This window comes from Chamaea fasciata, unplaced genomic scaffold (assembly GCF_029207755.1).
Source record: "Chamaea fasciata isolate MVZ Bird 193981 ecotype frontalis unplaced genomic scaffold, bChaFas1.0.hap1 SCAF_7, whole genome shotgun sequence".
Taxonomy (NCBI): Eukaryota; Metazoa; Chordata; class Aves; order Passeriformes; family Sylviidae; genus Chamaea; species Chamaea fasciata.
Window position 1 is genome coordinate 57,678,451 of NW_027094092.1, and position 16,865 is coordinate 57,695,315.

Below are 16,865 nucleotides of genomic sequence, written 5' to 3' on the forward strand. Positions count from 1 at the left end.
GCCAAAACCAGAATGCAGACTGGTTTAAGGTGAGGGGCCGTGACTCAGGGTCTCAGGGCTGTGAACACCCTGGGCTGTGCCAAGGGGCTGGGTGAGCAGTGAGCGGGGCTGTGGGACAAGCTGCCTGGGACAGCAGGGGACAGGATGTGGCAGGGCAGCACAGCCCTGCTCCACATTCCTGTGCTCCAGCAGGAACTCTGCCCGTCGCTAATTGTGCTGCTCCATCTGGTGCCAATCAGGAGCTCTGCTGGAACACTGGGCCCAGTTATCAGCAGCTCTCCTCAGGGCTAGGGCCCAGATGGAGAGAACACAGAAAGAGGAAGGAAAAAGGATCTCACAGCTCTCTTCAGTTTTTTCTCAGCTGGTTTATTCAGTTTACAAAAGACAAAGGATCAGGGCAGAAATTACAGCCATCTTTGAGTAAGTACTGCTGCAAAAAAAGATAATTAAATTTTCTGTGACCATATGGAAGACAAGTAGTAAGAGATTTACAATGAGGCAAGGGAGGGTTAATTAGATTTAGGAAATAATTCCAACTTTCCAGCTGCTGCAAGAGCAGCAGAGAACTGGAGAGAACTGCTTGAGGAGTTCGTGACTCTCCTTGCAATGGAAGTTTTAAATCAGTAAACATTTGCCAGGGTAGTTCCTTCTGAGAGGGAGCTGACATAGATGCTCTCTACAAGCCCTTTCCACATCACTTCCATGGCTCTGTATTGCCAGATGCAGCTCAGGGCCCAGCGTGGCACCAACCTGCTTTGTTAATCCACTACACCACTTGCATAGTTTTTAAAAATCATTTCTGGCCACTGTCAAAAGGAACAGCCAACAGCCAAGTACAAGGTTCTGTGGCAAATTTCATCTGAGGCAGAAGGTCTTAAGGGTGAGGAGTAAAAATAATGAACATGCTCAGAATCAGACAAGGCTGGCTGTTCCAAGCCAGTACTGCTTCAGTTATGGTGCAGGTCTGATTTCAATTGATTCTGCAGGACTAGGAAATACAATTATCTACTCCTTGCTCAGCCTACAGTGTACCCACTGCCCTGCTGAGAAAACACAGTTATGTGCTAAGACTGATGGTAGTGAACAGGATAAATGAGCCAAGGGAAACTGGACCTGTTTGCAAGATGACCGGTAACGTTACAAACCAGCTGCCTGAGTCTGTTCCAGCCTGTAGTGAGGTTAAAAAAATAAATTACTTCTGGCACAGACAGCTGGATTTTCACCACCCCTCCATCATCAAACTCTTACTGCATTTGTGGAAGACTGGTTAGGGAGGTGGACAGAGGTTGCAAGTAACATATATATATATGTATATATATAATATATATCATTTATATGGATACTGGAAGAAGGAGATGAAATCATACCATTTGTTCTTAAAATTTCCTCTTTCCCCTAATTATATATATTTACTTCTCTCATCAGTAAAGTCACCCAGGCTATCAATGTGTCAGAGAACACACACTGGTTTATATAAATTCTTTTTACCAAAACAAGTAGTTTGGTAAAAATTGTCCCTTAGAATTTACTTTAGTTAAAGTATGGCTGATAACTTACTCCACATAAGGAAAATCAGTGAAAGTCATATAACAAATGCCAGAACTGAACTCAGTCCAATACAATATGGCCAGAATAATAAAAAAAAAAATCATATAAATAGTCCTATATACACTTTGGTTGCCAACTCTGGGGCTGACAACACTACAAGAAGCTGTAACCTGACTGGCAGTGCAAGTCACCTGTCCAAGGGAAAAAAAAAAAAAAGTAAAACTAAATGAGAATGCACCAAAAATAGGTAATGATCAGATTTACGTTTGTGATCAGAATTATGGTTATGATCAGAATTATGTTGCTCTTCTCTAAACCAGAGAAGAGAATTTCAGCATGTGGCTCATCAGCCACACAGGCAATGGTGTCTCATGTTCCAGCAGCAGGAAACCAGTCCCCAGATTCCAGCCTGCTGAAGGCTCTGGCCAGCACCCTCTCTGTGCCGAGGACGTGCCTGGCACCGCTACCCTGAGAGCAACACCCGACTTACAGTGCATGAGGGGAGCACGGACATCTGATTCCCTACATGCAGAGGACAAAGACAAACCAGCAACAGCCATGATTATAAGAAGGGCAGGCTAGAAGAGAGGCAGCTGCAGGAGCTGCGAGGAGTACACGGGGTAGCCCAGGGGCGGGTCGGCCGCCTGCACGGTCAGGTTGCGCAGCAGGGCCGGGTGTGCCTGGATGCTGTAGCGCTCCTCGTCGTCGTTGGTAGCATAGAGCAGCTCCCAGGACAGGTTGGCCCACTGGCCTCTCACAGCTTCAGCATTGAGCTTTCCCACCTGGACCAGCAGCTCCTGCAGAGTGAGGACTCGCCCTGTGTAAATCCCCTACAAGAACAAACAGATCAGGGTGTCCAGGTCATTGTCCGAGAAGAGACAAGAGCATTTTGGTTACAAAGCACTGAGTGAAGCTTTGGCACCACACTCTATGAACGCTTTAGACACAGCAAAGCACAAACCAGTCCCCTCAGTTCAATTCCTCCACTGGAATAGCATCAGGAAACATTGCTGCAGTGGGGTTTTCAACAACAGTGATGCCAGTTCCTCTTTAGTACAAACCAACCTTGCTGAGCCTTCGTGTTTTAGAACACAATTACAAGGGGGAAAAAAAGAACAGTGAAAAAGAAAACCAAACTTTTACCTAGTAATTTTTTCTTACCATGCTTGGGTCATGCCCCAGAGAGAACAGGTATGGCTTTTCCTGCAGAACTGCTTGCTGCCACTCCAGGTCTGACACCAGCCCAATGTACCAATCGCTTTCATATTCCTCCAGGTAATTCACCAGCTCTTTGAAGTTCTCCACTGGGCCCAGGCTGGCTTTGTCCAGCATAAGTTTAAAGGTGTATCTGAAAGGTGCAGAACGTGACACAGTCAGTTGTGTGGAAAAGCCCGGAGGGAGAAAGGCTCTTCAGGCCACAGAGGGTGGAGAGGCTCCACCAACTCTGTCAGTCACTGCCAGTCAGTCTGGGTGAGCTTTTAGCTCACCCACACGTAAAACACATCAGCTTAAACATCCCTCACTCATCTCCAACACTTCCCCACTGCCTGGCAATAGACAGTGCCAAATATCTAAATCCAGCACAACTGTTGAGATCTGGGAACAATGAAAACAGGTTGTTTTTCTCCACTTAACACAGCAGATTGGAGGCAGCTGCTGTGGAGGAGAAAGAAGAAAACTCCATACCACAGGCTTCATCGCCTGGAGTCATGGGCAATATTTATGTAGGAAAAACCTACAAATAAATTTGAACTATTTGGGTTTAACAAACCATTACTGAAGTGACACTTCTCTGTATAATTTTTTTAATCTCAGGAAATGGTTTTCTTTTACCTGAATGCTTTCAGTGCCAGCTGGAAGAGCTCTGGTTTGCCTGTTAGCCAGTCCAAGCCAGCAGACCAGGGAATGCCACCAGTGTAGGCCCTGAAGACGTGGCGAGGGGCAGGCACGGCGTTATCCAGGCCAAACAGACCAAAGCAACACGACAGCACCCCGTGGATGTACAGGTCCTTCAGAGCTTTATCTTCCATAAGGTCTGTGAGTAAACTGGAAGGCTTCTCTTTCAGATGAAAGAAGTCCAGTTGGCTCAAAACAAAGTGGTACCATTCCTCTGGAAACCTTTGCCTCATTTCACTGACTTTGGAAGAAGGCACTGGCGCTGTTCTCCATTCTTCAGGGATGCTCAGCAGCTCCGAGTAAGAGCAACTAAATTCTACACGAGGTAAAACTTCTGGCTGTTTCCCTTTGTCCACAGCAGGCAGCCCAAGCACCACAGCCCTGTTTAACTTGTCTTCTGGTGACATTTCCTGTAGGAAATCTTGGCTCTGTGTTTCTACAGACCCTGGAATAGACAGGTGCACTTTTGGTGTCAGTCCCAGCTGCCCAAGGTCTTTTCTGTCTCCTGTTCTGCTACTGGGTTCAAAATCAAAAATGTCACTATCATCAGTCCAGTCCTCCACTGTATCAACACTAAAGCTGTCTTCTTCCCTCAGAGCTCTGGATCCTTTCACTGCACCACTGTGCTGATTTTCTGGAAATGATCCTTGTTTGCTCTTGTTGGCACTGCCTGGGCTTTCCCACGTCTTTGATTTTTTATAACAATACTGGACAAGCATCCATACAAGCACTTTAACAAAATCATCTTTCAGGTGCTTTAAATTCTCATGGGAATCAATTATTCCAGATAACACATTCCTGGCATCAGAATACAGCCTCACAGGAACAACAGTACAGGGAGTCAGGATGTGTCCAAAATGGGGATTGGGAGACAGAATCCTTGTGTGCTCCTGATGTTCAAAGGCCATTTCAAAAATTTCATCCACTCTGTGAGCTTCAGCAGCATGGCAGGATGTTTCCTGCAGTTCTAGTCCCTAAAGCACACACGAAAACAGCTCCCTGTTAGTCTTCATCAGGATAACCTCAAACACTAGCAAGCTGTTTGCTTGCAACAGAATTATTCTGAACAAGATGATTGTCAGTGTTTCCAAAACTGAATCTACAAATCTGTCTAGAGACAACAGCAACAACAAAGCACTCACTCCAATATTAAACACAGATAAATGACTTAAATAAATCTTTGCCTGATGCAGATCTTATTAGCCAGTTTATTAAATATATTGTGTCACAAGCTAAATGATAAAAAAAATTCACATCTGCTACTCATGTAAATTGCAAGACTAATCAGTATAACACTCCTCTTAGAAAATTAAATGTAAATCAGTTACACTGCTGAAATGTTACACAGCAAAACATTTGCAGTTTCCAGACATCAGCATCTCAGTGCTCAGCATGCAATTACCTTGATATTAACCCCACAGTATGTGAAGCCTTTTTCCAGCACCAATATCCACATCAGCCTGTCCTGAAAGCGGCACAAGTAATGCGACCCAGGCAGAGAGAGACCTAGGCAAGAAAAAAACCCAAACAAAAACTACATTTTACCTTTTCTACATGCCAGTGAAAGGATTCAACAGCAAACACAAACTATTTCTGCATCAACATCACAATCAGTTAACACTGGCTAACTAGCACCTTAGAATCCTGAGGAAACTGGCTGAAATTGCAGCTTTGAAAAAGCTGTGGAAAGTTGGGAAGCCTCACACCACTGCAGGACTATGTTATTCAGACCAGAGCAGGTGTGAACAACAACTCCACCCTCAATTCCCTTTGCAGAGATGACTTTCAGGATTAAAGATCATTTTTGGCTGCATTGTCAACCACACGGTTCCCACTGGTATTCTCTGGAGACCTAAAATCTTCCTTACTGAGAATATATTAAAGAACCATGATATAGCACAGGAGTTTCCTAATGGCCCAATTTGCTGTGGAGTAGGAAGTTTATTTGTTATCAGAGAAATATAACTGAACTGGAATTTGAAAATCAGGTCCTGAACAACAGTAAATTAGTACTCAAAAAAAAAAAAAAACCACCCAAACTTTTTCTCTTTTGTACCTATGTCACAGAAAGAGCAATGCCAAATTTCCTAAGAACTGGTTGTTATACTGTATTTGAACTACAGCCTAATGTCAGTCCTCCTACCACAATGGTTCTATTCTTAAACATGACATTTGCTGCCAGTTTATGACCTGCTTCTGCTGTCATTCATGTCTGGTGACCACTCACTTGCAGAGAATTTTAGTTTTAAAATCTTGTAAGATGAAATCAGTGAAACCAACCATTAAGCTGTAGTTAAATTTTAAGTAACCTCTTCTATCCCACTGAGCTAATGAAGTGCATTTTCTTGCTAACATTTTGCAAAGATTTTAATTCCTTTCTTGCTAGCTGTTAAAGCTACTAAAACTCCCTTACACAAAAAAAACCTATGGGTTTAAATTAGTGACACACAAAGTGGCACTGCTTCCTCTTGAACTCATCTGAGAACACCACAGTTTTTCTTGCTTCAAGACATTTATTCACAGATTTTCCCATTAAAGAAGAGACTTTTTACCCCTCAAGACTAGTCTTTTAAATTATTTATTCTGAGGCATACATGCCATCACAGTCCTGATGGGAATGGGGAAAAAACCCTATTAAAATATGTATATATATAATACAGATAGATATAAGAGATAGATAACATATATATATGACAGATTGATGGATATTATAATGATATAATAAATGTATCTATTGTAGATATAAAACATAGATGCAGTAGACAAACTGCAGTATCCTTCTTCAGGGAAAAAAGACTTCCTAGTTTTATTTAAAAACTAACCAGTGATGAAAGTGCAGCACATGTTTCCTAGTAAAGCACCTGGATATATTCTTCAGAAAAGCAAGATTAAGGTTAACTTCCATTGCCTTCAAATGTTAACACTTTTTTCCAGCCATAAGCCATTTTCTAAGAGGCTTATGTAAATATTTGCCTCTTGTCTAAGGGCTACAATCTTTTGATTATTTAGGTTACACAAAGGCTGTTTCTCAAGAAAATGACCTTGCAATTTTAGAACAGCTACTCTGTCTCCAGCTGGGAAAAAGACTGGGCATTTCTTCACCTCTGTCTCTGTAATTCTGTGAAAACCCCATCATGAGGCCTTTCACAGGCTGTAAGCCCACAAGTGCTGCTACAATCCCACCCCAACTGCCTGCACAAGATATGACATTAAATCTTATCAATGAGTTGGTTCTCAGCTGTTTACTGCTACTTAGGCTACATCATGTATTTCGCAACCATCCAGTCAATACGCACCATAACCAATTAACACAGCCAAATTAGCAAAGTCACCTTCTGGATGCTGAGTAATGGGATTGATGCAGGGACAGACAGACCTACAGAGAGCAGTCTGACACACATCCTTCTCCATGATGGAGAAGCCAATTCACAGCCTCCAGTTAGGTGGGATCAATACATCCCACCCTTTTTGTACAGTATAGAAAGATTAGAACTGATATTGTTTCATCACTATTTAGTATCTCCTTAAAGGTAACAAATCAGAGTTACGTTTTTACAGGATTGTAGCAAGGAGACATTGTAGAATCATTAGCTGGCAAAGATCTCCGAGATCATCAAGCCAAGCCTTTGACTGAATACCACCATGTCCATGAAACTGTATCACAACCTGCTACATCTACTTGTTCCTTGAATGCTCCCAGGGATGATGACTCCACCACTTCCCTGGGGAGCCTATTCCAATGCTTAACCCTGCGTTCCATGAAGAAATATTTCCCAATATCCAATATTTCCCAATATACTGAACCTCCGCTGGTGCAGCTTGTGGCTGTTCCCCTTTGTCCTATTGTTGCTTGTACAAGAAGGAGAAAAGTAACCACCTTTTCCTGAACAATCTCTGAATATCAGATTTAACCCACAGTTTTCAACCCCAGATTCTCCTATTCTCCAGCAAAACCATGTTTCCTGAAGTATTTAGCTGCAATATTTCACAGAATTCACAGAATGACTAGGTTTGAAGAGACCTTCAAGATCATCGAGTCCAACCCAGCTCTAACACCTCAGCTAAACCATGGCACTGAGTGCCACATCCAGTCTTTGTTTAAACACATCCAGGGATGGTGGCTCCACCACCACTACAGGGAGACCATTCCAGTACTTTATCACTCTTCCCGTGAAAAACTTTTTCTTAATATTCAACCTGTATTTCCCTTGGCACAGCTTGAGACTGTGTCCTCTTGTTCTATCAGTTGCTGCCTGAAGAGACCAACCTCACCTGATCACAGCCACCTTTCAGGGAGTTGTAGAGAGGAATCAGGTCACTTCTGAGTCTCCTTTTCTCCAGGCTAAACACCCCCAGCTCCCTCAGTCATTCCTCACAGGGTTTGTGTTCCAAGCCCCTCACAAGCCTTGTTGCCTCCTCTGGATGCACTTAAGCATCTCAACGTCCTTCCTGAACTGAGGGGCCAGAGCTGGACACAGCACTCAACCTCCTTCCTAAACTGAGGGGCCAGAGCTGGGCACAGCACTCGAGGTGTGGCCTCACCAGTGCCGAGCACAGGGGAAGAATGACCTCCCCGCCCCTGCTGGCCCCACTGCTCCTGTGAGAGAGGCAGAGAGCTGCCTGTACGTACCCAGCCCTCCGGCCGCCAGGGCGGCCTGCAGCGCCGTGGCCAGGCTGGGCACCAGCTGCCGGTAGTAGACGGTGTCGGAGCACACGCAGGCGCTGCCGCCCACGGGGCCCGGCCAGCTCCGCAGCGGCCGCGGGAAGCCCACCAGGAACACGGGCAGGGTGAAGAGTGGCAGCAGGGGCGAGGAGAGCAGCGCCGACACGGCCACCAGGGCCAGCAGCACGGGGAAGAAGGCGACGTTGAGCGCGATCAGGGCGGCGCTGGATCTGCGGCGCTGCTTCTTCTCCGTCCACGACGTCAGGAGGATGGCGATGGCAAAGTGCAGCTTGGAGAGGAACTGGAACAGCCGATCCCGCAGGAGACCCACCTGCAGCAGACAGGCGGGAAGCATAGGGTTTGTAGCCTGTAGCACACTCAGCACAGCCACAGTAATTTTAAGACAATGACTATCATTAGAATATATCCTAGTACAGTTTTTAGCTTCTATCTGCCAGGTTCTGTAATTCTCCAACAGGAAAGGGTACCGACTATCTGCTACCGACTTCAGGTACCGACTATCTGCTTAATTTTACATTATGAGCATTACCAGCAAGAGTTTGATTCCTGTATCAAGGCTCCTGTTCCACCAGAGGTCTGGATTAAACACCAACATTTGTGCTGCTGACACAACCACCATGTCTAGTAAGGCATTTTCTGTATTCTGCCAGACCTAAAACAGAAATATGTTCGAAATACATTAAAAAAGATATCTATTTATCTTTGCTTTCATGACCTGGAATATTTCTTCCAGGTCACCTTGGTACTCAAATCATGTAGAAGAGCATTTCTAAGGCTAACATATTTAAAATTCAAATTACCATCCTGAATATCCTTGTGAATCCAATGGAAACAGACACGGAATGCGGGTTTTGCAGCGAACGGTCAAGTGACAGGAATGCAATCATAGCAAACGGAGACACTGCAATAGAAATAAAAGAATCACTGACCTCCTTCAAAAAACATAACAAAAGTCAACTGAGGTAAGCAGTCTTATTGCAGGATGGAAATCCCAGCATAAAAGAGAAACCTTCCCTTCACCATCACAAACTCCTCTCGGTATTACACTCCCACGATATCAAACAACTTATTTGCACTAACGGCCCAGGACAACAAGCATTTACATCAATGCTTAGTTCTTACTTGCTATTAGTTCTTTTGTCCTTTATTTGTTTCCCCAAGAGAAAACTCAAATAAGTAAAAATAAACATGGAATAGCAGTCATCAATCTACTTTCCCAAACTAATGCTTCTTGATGAAATGAAATAATTTAAATCAATTTTTTATTCCCTCAAAGTAGATGCGTTTGTCTCTAACCTACCAGAAAGGAGGCTCTTCCCTTTACTAGCAAGTTCTAAGAACCAAATATTTAGTCAGCTTGAAGACTTTCAATTCATTTTGTTTCCAAGCACATCCTTTCAAAAGTGGGTACTGCAGTTGTAACTAAAATCCTTTAAAAGGCCCTGCTTTCTCAGCTGGGCTTTTAAAAGGCTCAAGTTTTTAAATTCACCCCTATAAAAGAAACAAATAAAATCACTTTCAAATTCAATCACTTTCAAATATGCTGGACCAGTAACTTTGACCTCCATGCACAATTGAACAAGACATCAACAAGCATTTCCAGCCACTTGGCTTCCCTGGGTTCATTCACAGAATCTTGCACATACAACAATTCTAGAGTTTCAATCTCCCTACAAAGCATCATCTAACAAACAACAGACAGCGGTGTGTTCCTACCTAGTGTTAGTAAAATCCTCCTGACAACACCAACTTTCATTAGCCTTCTTTGCTTCTCCATGAACACATCCACAGTCCTGACATCCTTTGGGTAAAAGGGGTTTCTGAAGACTCCAAACAAGTACACTCTCTGAATCTCTCTAAGAATCCACAGAGTTACAAGTAACAGGATCACAATGTAACTTGCTATGGCCTGGGGGCTGGCTGGGGAAAATGATGAGGAGCCTGCAAATTGATGCAGCAGGCTCGCTTCTGTGAGAGCAAATGTCAACACAGTCACATAGAAAATAAATTCCCTCCACCCAAATTGTATTCTAAGACCTCTGTGTGTATTTTTAGATTTGCTGGGGCCTAAATGGCTGACCATGGTGTGTTTGAAGGCAAACCAAATCTCGCTTAGGTTAAGACTCAGTATGAACCCAAATCCAGTCATGAAGAGGATCACACCGAGGGGGCTGGGAATGAAATACGATGCTATTGCTGTTCCAGCAGAAATGAGAAACATTACTAACAACCTGTGAAGGAGAAAATAAAGAAGATTTGCTTGGAAAGAAAAAGGTTATAAACAATACTGATATTATTTTACAATTGTAAAAACATTTACTTTGTGTTACTTGACATAGGTGAACCTCCTAGTCCAAACTCCAACAGTTGTTCCATTCCCCAGAGAAAAAGTGCATCAAGTGGGGGCAGAATTCCCATTGCCCACAAGAATGGCAGAAAAAGAAACAGGATGTGCAAAATCTGGTTTGTCTGTTCTAGAATGGGTGCGTTGGCAGCAAACCTGGATAAAAGAAGAAATGGATTTGACTTCTGTGAAGGGAAAAATAACTTCATCGTGGGGAGATTCCCTGTTTAATTACTACAGCAAATCCCAAAGTAAAGACATTACACATTCAACCTATAAAACCTAATGAGAAGTTTTAAAAGGAAAAATAAGGACATATATTTATGCCTGGGACAGTAACACATTAATTAGAACATCAGAACATAGAGTAAATTTTCATTTAAAATAGTTGAAACCTTCAGATGAATACAATGATGCAATTATCCCGATTATTTTTGTTCCTGTTGTGATAATACACTGAAAAAATACTTGTGCAAAAAAGAAAGATCCACAGGCTCCCAGGCCTCAACTGTTTAACCAGAAATTGTGAGGTATTTTTTTCAGAAACACAAAAGCAAAATTTTATGCAATTTCAAGGCCCAAGATCTAAGTTTTAACACTGGAAGAACTGGCATGTTGCCTGTACACCTACAGATAATACTGTATTTTCCTACAGAGAGTTTATTTCTACATAAAAGTGTCAAAATCTTCCTGCAAAAACACCAAGATCAGTATTAGAAATCTGCATAAATTCTAACCCATATATAATTCACCAGTTAAAGGTAGTAGACTGTCAAGATATTTGCTTTCTCTCTACTTTTTAAATAAGTAAGCAAGCAAGCCTCAGAGGAATTTTATCAGGAATTTCGACAATGTCCTAATCGTCTCCCCAGGAAACTGAATTGAAGAATCTGGAGCCCAAGACCACATGTATAACTCTCATACCTCACCTGAAGTGGTAATTAAGGTAAATCATTAACAAAGACATCTCACAGTGCAAAACTAGCAAATTCAAGCATTGGGTTTTTTTTAATGTATCTGAAGTACCCCAACCATAAAATATGTTCATGTGACAAAGTGCTATAAATATCACCTGAGAGGGAGAATGAATGTAGGGAGTAAATCTAAAAGCATCTTGTTTTAGGAGCCTGATATTACAAATACTTCAGCTAAGGCACTCATCTGAAAAACAGAAATGTGACTCTCCTGATTTGTAGACTGTCCCAGCTCTTTTGTATTGCAAAAGCATTTAAAAATACAAGTTCAAAACCTGTATAACAAAGCCACAGCAATATCCCATTTGCTTATCTATTCCTTAAAACCAAATTCAGAGGGTTTTTGGTGGGGTTTTTTTGGGGGTGGGGGGGGGGTTGCCTGTTGTATAAAAGCTTCTGCTATCACTTTACAGAGCTTAAATTAGAAAGTGTACCAGGATGAAATCTGGACATAAATCCAGTAATCCTGAAGTGTTTAGATTTATGATTTCAGGTCAGGAACACATGTTTTTTAAAACACATCCTTTAAAACTATATAGATGCAAATGCTCCAATACAAAAATATGAAAAACGACATGGTAGAAGATAGTTTTACTTATCTCTCACTTACAAACTGCTCTTCTTAGTTTACATGGAATGCTATAAAAATTTAAGAACCTTTTATACACAGCATAGAACCTAAATCGTTATCATATATGCATCAATCTTCCTTCTTTGAATTTACTACAGTTGATTAGAATCTCAAATTTTCCTCAGAAGAATAATTTAACCTTTCCCATCAAAAACACACAGAATAACCATCACTTAAAGTGACTAAATGCACGATTACGTTTACCTGTGTGCAAGGTCCACAGCAATAAAAACAAAAATGTAGAAAGGTCTCATCAGAGCAGTGATTTCATAAGTATCCAGTGCTTGGAAAGTGGCTGTTTCTGTGGCTGTGTTTATGATTAATGAATACTCTCCTATACATATGGTCACCCATCCAAACACAAAGATCACAACAGTTCCTCCAAGGTTGCTGTATAACAAGGTTATTCTGTTTGGCAGCAAATACCAAGTTCCCAGCCCACACAATACCCCTGCCAGAAGGGAATGGAATACAGTGTTGATGATGTACTTCTTGCCAGGAATAATAAATTTTACTGTCTCTGAACCTACACAGCTGGAAAATTCAAACTCATCTTCATCTGTCAGGGTGTTCTGAATTTGCATTCTCTCTACTGTCACTGTTTTCTGCTTTGCATAGAGGTTTGTCAACTGAAGAGCAAGTGCAGTAACAAACATGAGTCCTCCCGACAGCGCTGCGGTGCAGAAATCCCTCATCACTCCCAGCTGGTACAGGAGTGTTCCCACTCCTCCCCAAAGCCATGGAGTCAGGAAAAGGATGAGCTGGTTCACATAGATGTAAGGAGGGGCACAGTAGCCTAATTTGAAGCGGGGACCTCCCAGCAGAGTCTGAGGGAAGCGCTTCAGGAAGAATTCCTGTTTGTAGTCGTTGAGCAGGGGCACATCTGGCCCCATCCTCGTGGCTCAGGAATGCTGCCTGGGGATCATCTTTCCTGTGAGAGAGCAGAAAGGAACACACGGACACATCACTGATTCTGGAACTCAGAACCCAGGGAATTCTTGTGTCTTCTTTTTATTTACCAAGTTACAGCAGAATTCTGACACGGTGCTGTTAGAATTTCCCAGAATACAAGCAAACATCTGTTTTAAAATGTGAACACATTCTTTCATCTGAAGGTTGCAAATGAAAATATACAACCTGTTCTTGGGAGATGATAAAACCAACCCATCACCCCATCAGAATACCTTCCTAAAACTGACATTCTTCCCACCCAATCTGATTCCAATCACACCTTCCCACAGACCTCCAATTCCAAATCCTGTGTACAGACTCTGTGGTTTCAGTGAACAGCCACACAAGTGCAGGGACACAGGCACACAGAGGTCCCTGTAAAAAAATCAAAGCTTTATGGAATAAAGCTTTTTCTCTGTAAATATATTTAAAAATGTAAGCAGAAGTACTAGAAATTGTTTTCCACATCAGTATTTTTACTGTCCTCCCTATACAGCCCAGCTGAAGGACAGGATCTCACTGTAATGTAAAATAAACAGTTCACTTTCTGCTTCCTAAAACATAAAAAAAAATAAACACAATACTTGTGAGTTGTAGCGGAATAAGCATATATTCCTCTTTGTGCCAATGGAAAAAGCTGAAAGAAAGGCAAGAAAAAGATACCTGTGAACATTTACAATGACCCATCAAATAGAAATAGGTTTGAATACTCCTTCAGAGAGGATCAGGCAATGTAGAAACAATGAATGTAAGGTGGTAACTATGATATTCAAATATAATTCCATGCTACTGATCATGAAAGCAAGAATCTATGAGTGACAGGCAGAAATACTCGAACTAAGAAATAGGGTGAAAAAAACAGCACAAAAAAAGCAGCGCCAATGTCATTAATAATAATTCTAAAAAAAGAGAAGGTGTGCATTAGGAGATGTGCAAGCACTGAAATTCTGGCTGACTTTCTTCCACTGGACCTGTACGATCTTATGAACACTCATTGCCATCACTGGTGAGACATTAAAAATTAAACATTTGGCTGCCAGAGAGTCCTCAAACTACTGCCTTCCCTTTTTCCCTACAATACCAAACATTTCCGAGAACAATTCACCCCATTTATTTAAACAGGCATCATCCACTTGCCTGTTGGTAGATGCTGGTCACTGGGGAATGAAGTTGGAAACAGTGCAAATGAGATTTTATGCTTTATCATGACTGAAAATTTGCATTCTGCATCCGCTGAGTCAATACACTCCACCGTGGAAAGCAGGACTCCACAGGCTCTGTAACTGCTCTTTATGTAGGCTGTGGGTACTTTGTTTGGTTTTTGGGTTTTTTTTTTTAAATAAAACATTGCAAACACAGGGTTTTTGGTCATACCATTTCAAGCCACTAAATACTTCTTAAAGCCAGGAGAAGGCAGCAGTCAGTCCTACTGGAACTAATGGAAAAGACACATGTTGACAAGGAGAGGGGAATTCATCCCAGCCAGCTCAGGAATTTGAAAATGTAACAGCGGCACACCCAACTAAAACCAAATTTCAAATGTAATTATAAAATATGAGAATTCAATCAATCTTCTTTAGGAAAATAAGCACTGTTTGGAGGGTACATGGGCACGGAGCTTTAGTTGCTGGGATAGTTCCATGCAGTAGAAGATTTATAGGCATGGAAATGACAGAAGCTGAATTTAAAAAGAAAACATAGAACCAATAGGTGCAGTGTTTTCCTTGAAAAACAGTTTTTGGGCAGCTGTGTTTTTCTGCTCCGAGAGGGGCTATTTTTGTTTCAAGTTCCAGTCTGCATTTGTGTTTGTCAGTTTATATTGCTAACCAAACGTTAACAAAACATTCCTCTTACAGTTTCTGTGTAAACAATAGGCATCTTTGTGTGAGACACAAGAATCTACACACATAAACAATATAGTTCCACTTGGCTCTGCTCCAAAATGAGCCACAAAAAGAGGTGGATTTATTTGCTGAAGCTCGCTAACTATGGAAACTCTTCCCTCTGCTGTTCTCCTGCCTTCCAACTAGTCAGGTAGCACATCAGGACTTCAAAGAGGGACTCATCCATGTCTTATTCCTGTGCAAAGCCCTAGCAACAAGGCTCCACACGTTTGTGAGTGTTTACAGGACCTGGCTTCAATACACATTCCTGACATAGAGGCCTGGCCCCACTTGGACAACTTGCCTGGATACCCAAACAACCCCCAGCACAACAGTCTGTCATCATCAGGGAGGGGATCCCTGCCACTTGGACACCAGCACAGCAAGGATGGAAAAAGGGCTTTAACACCATAAAGTCACTTCACAAGTTTTTCTCTGCAATAACCTCGTTATGCCCTTATTACAAAGGGCAACAAAGCAAACCTTGCCACAAATTCAGGCAGGGATTCAGAGGAGGGCACGGATTTTCATCTAAATAAACACCATTCCTTCACGTGGGCTGATGTTGGATCAGCTGAGTTTTGGTTTGCTTTTATTTTTAGCAGATTACAGAGTATGTGTACCAGCTGTCTGCCACTCAGGCAGCTGAAACACACAGGGCTTTAAAATCCTTACCTCGGTGGTCTTACAGGTGTTTTCATGAGAGGATAAGGAAGGGTTATAAACCACCTGCTAGCCAAGCTGGAGGAACAGGTGGGAGGTGAAGGAGAGGCTGCGGCATCCCCTGTCCCACCAAATCCAGACGCACCCCGTGCCCACCTGTGAAGATTACACCTGGGTAAAGATTCCCTGGAAGGACATCCACGGCTGAATACCCCACCGTGCCGCAGGCCAGCTTCCAGCCAGGAACAACAGGCTGGCAGCCCCTGCTCAGCAGTGCTGATCCCATTCCCCAGCGAGAGCGGGGACACGGCGTTTTAGGACAACACACCCCGTCCGGTTTTGGGACGGGCATCCCGGGATCACCTTTGGGAAGGGTCGCCGGCCGCCTCCTCCCGAGGCACCTCTGCCCCTGACCAGAGGGGCTCCCACCTGGGCCGCCACGCTTCCCACCCACCCACCTCCCCTCACCTCTTCCCGAGGCACTGAATAAAAACACCCAACACCGAGCGACTACAGAAAACACCTCTGCGGAGGGGAAGGGCCGAGGGGCAAACCGGCGGCAGGGAGCCTCGGCGGGGATGGCACGTACCTGTGGCCCGGGCTCGGAGCGGGGCAGGGGCCGGCAGGGCACGGGGCCGAGCCGGCGGTGGGAGAAGGAGGAGAAGACGGAGGATGGCGGAGCGCTGCCGTTCTCTGCCCGCCCCTTTTTCCCGCCCCTCAGCCGCCGCCGCCATTTTGCCCGCCTGAGGCCGGCGGTGGGGCCGCGCTGCCGGCGGGAAATGGCTCCGGCAGCGCCGGGGATGCCGCCGGCTCCCCCTCGCCGGGGTCGGCACCGGAGCGCTGAGGGGCCGCGGTGCTCCCGCTGCCTCGCGGCGGGCAGCGCCCGCAGCATCCCAGAATTAATCCAGGTGGAAAAGAGCTCTGGCATCATCGGTGCAGCCCGTGCCGAACACCCCGCGCCGGCCTGACCGTGGCGCTGAGTGCCCGGCCGGTCTTTAACACATCCAGCGGCCGTGACTCCGCCGCTTCCCTGCCCGGCCCATTCCAGTGTCTTATCATCCTTCCTGGAAGGAATTCCTCTAATGTCCAACCTACCTGCCGTGGTACATCTTCAGACTGTGTCCTCTCATCCTGTCCCTTGTTCCTTGGAAGCAGATCCCGATCCCCACCTGGCTTCACCCTCCTGTCGGGGAGTTGTAGAGAGCGAGAAGGTCCCCAGAATACTGACATCGTAACAGAATACCCCCCAAAGTTCCCTTTTTCTTGAATATTAATGTAAATGCATTAACTA

At 43.9% G+C, this 16,865-nt stretch overlaps 1 protein-coding gene across 3 annotated transcripts; it reads right to left on the reverse strand.

Annotated features, from left to right (window-relative positions):
• Positions 1–290: 290 nt before the first annotated feature.
• Positions 291–16,251, reverse strand: PCNX4 (pecanex 4). Of its 3 annotated transcripts, XM_066189024.1 has the most exons (13): positions 16,164–16,251; positions 15,587–15,730; positions 13,321–13,403; positions 12,282–13,008; positions 10,449–10,628; positions 9,845–10,359; positions 8,929–9,029; positions 8,658–8,780; positions 8,075–8,438; positions 4,847–4,950; positions 3,382–4,418; positions 2,710–2,896; positions 291–2,378 (listed from the first exon to the last, which is right to left on the reverse strand). In XM_066189024.1, exons 4-13 carry the CDS (start codon positions 12,968–12,970, stop codon positions 2,127–2,129), a joined length of 3,552 nt encoding a protein of 1,183 aa, XP_066045121.1. In that variant the 5' UTR covers positions 12,971–13,008; positions 13,321–13,403; positions 15,587–15,730; positions 16,164–16,251; the 3' UTR covers positions 291–2,126. The 3 variants fall into 3 exon arrangements, with proteins under 3 accessions (XP_066045121.1, XP_066045120.1, XP_066045122.1); XM_066189023.1 differs by lacking the exon at positions 13,321–13,403; XM_066189025.1 differs by lacking the exons at positions 13,321–13,403; positions 15,587–15,730 and having other exon boundaries at positions 16,164–16,242.
• Positions 16,252–16,865: the final 614 nt, after the last annotated feature.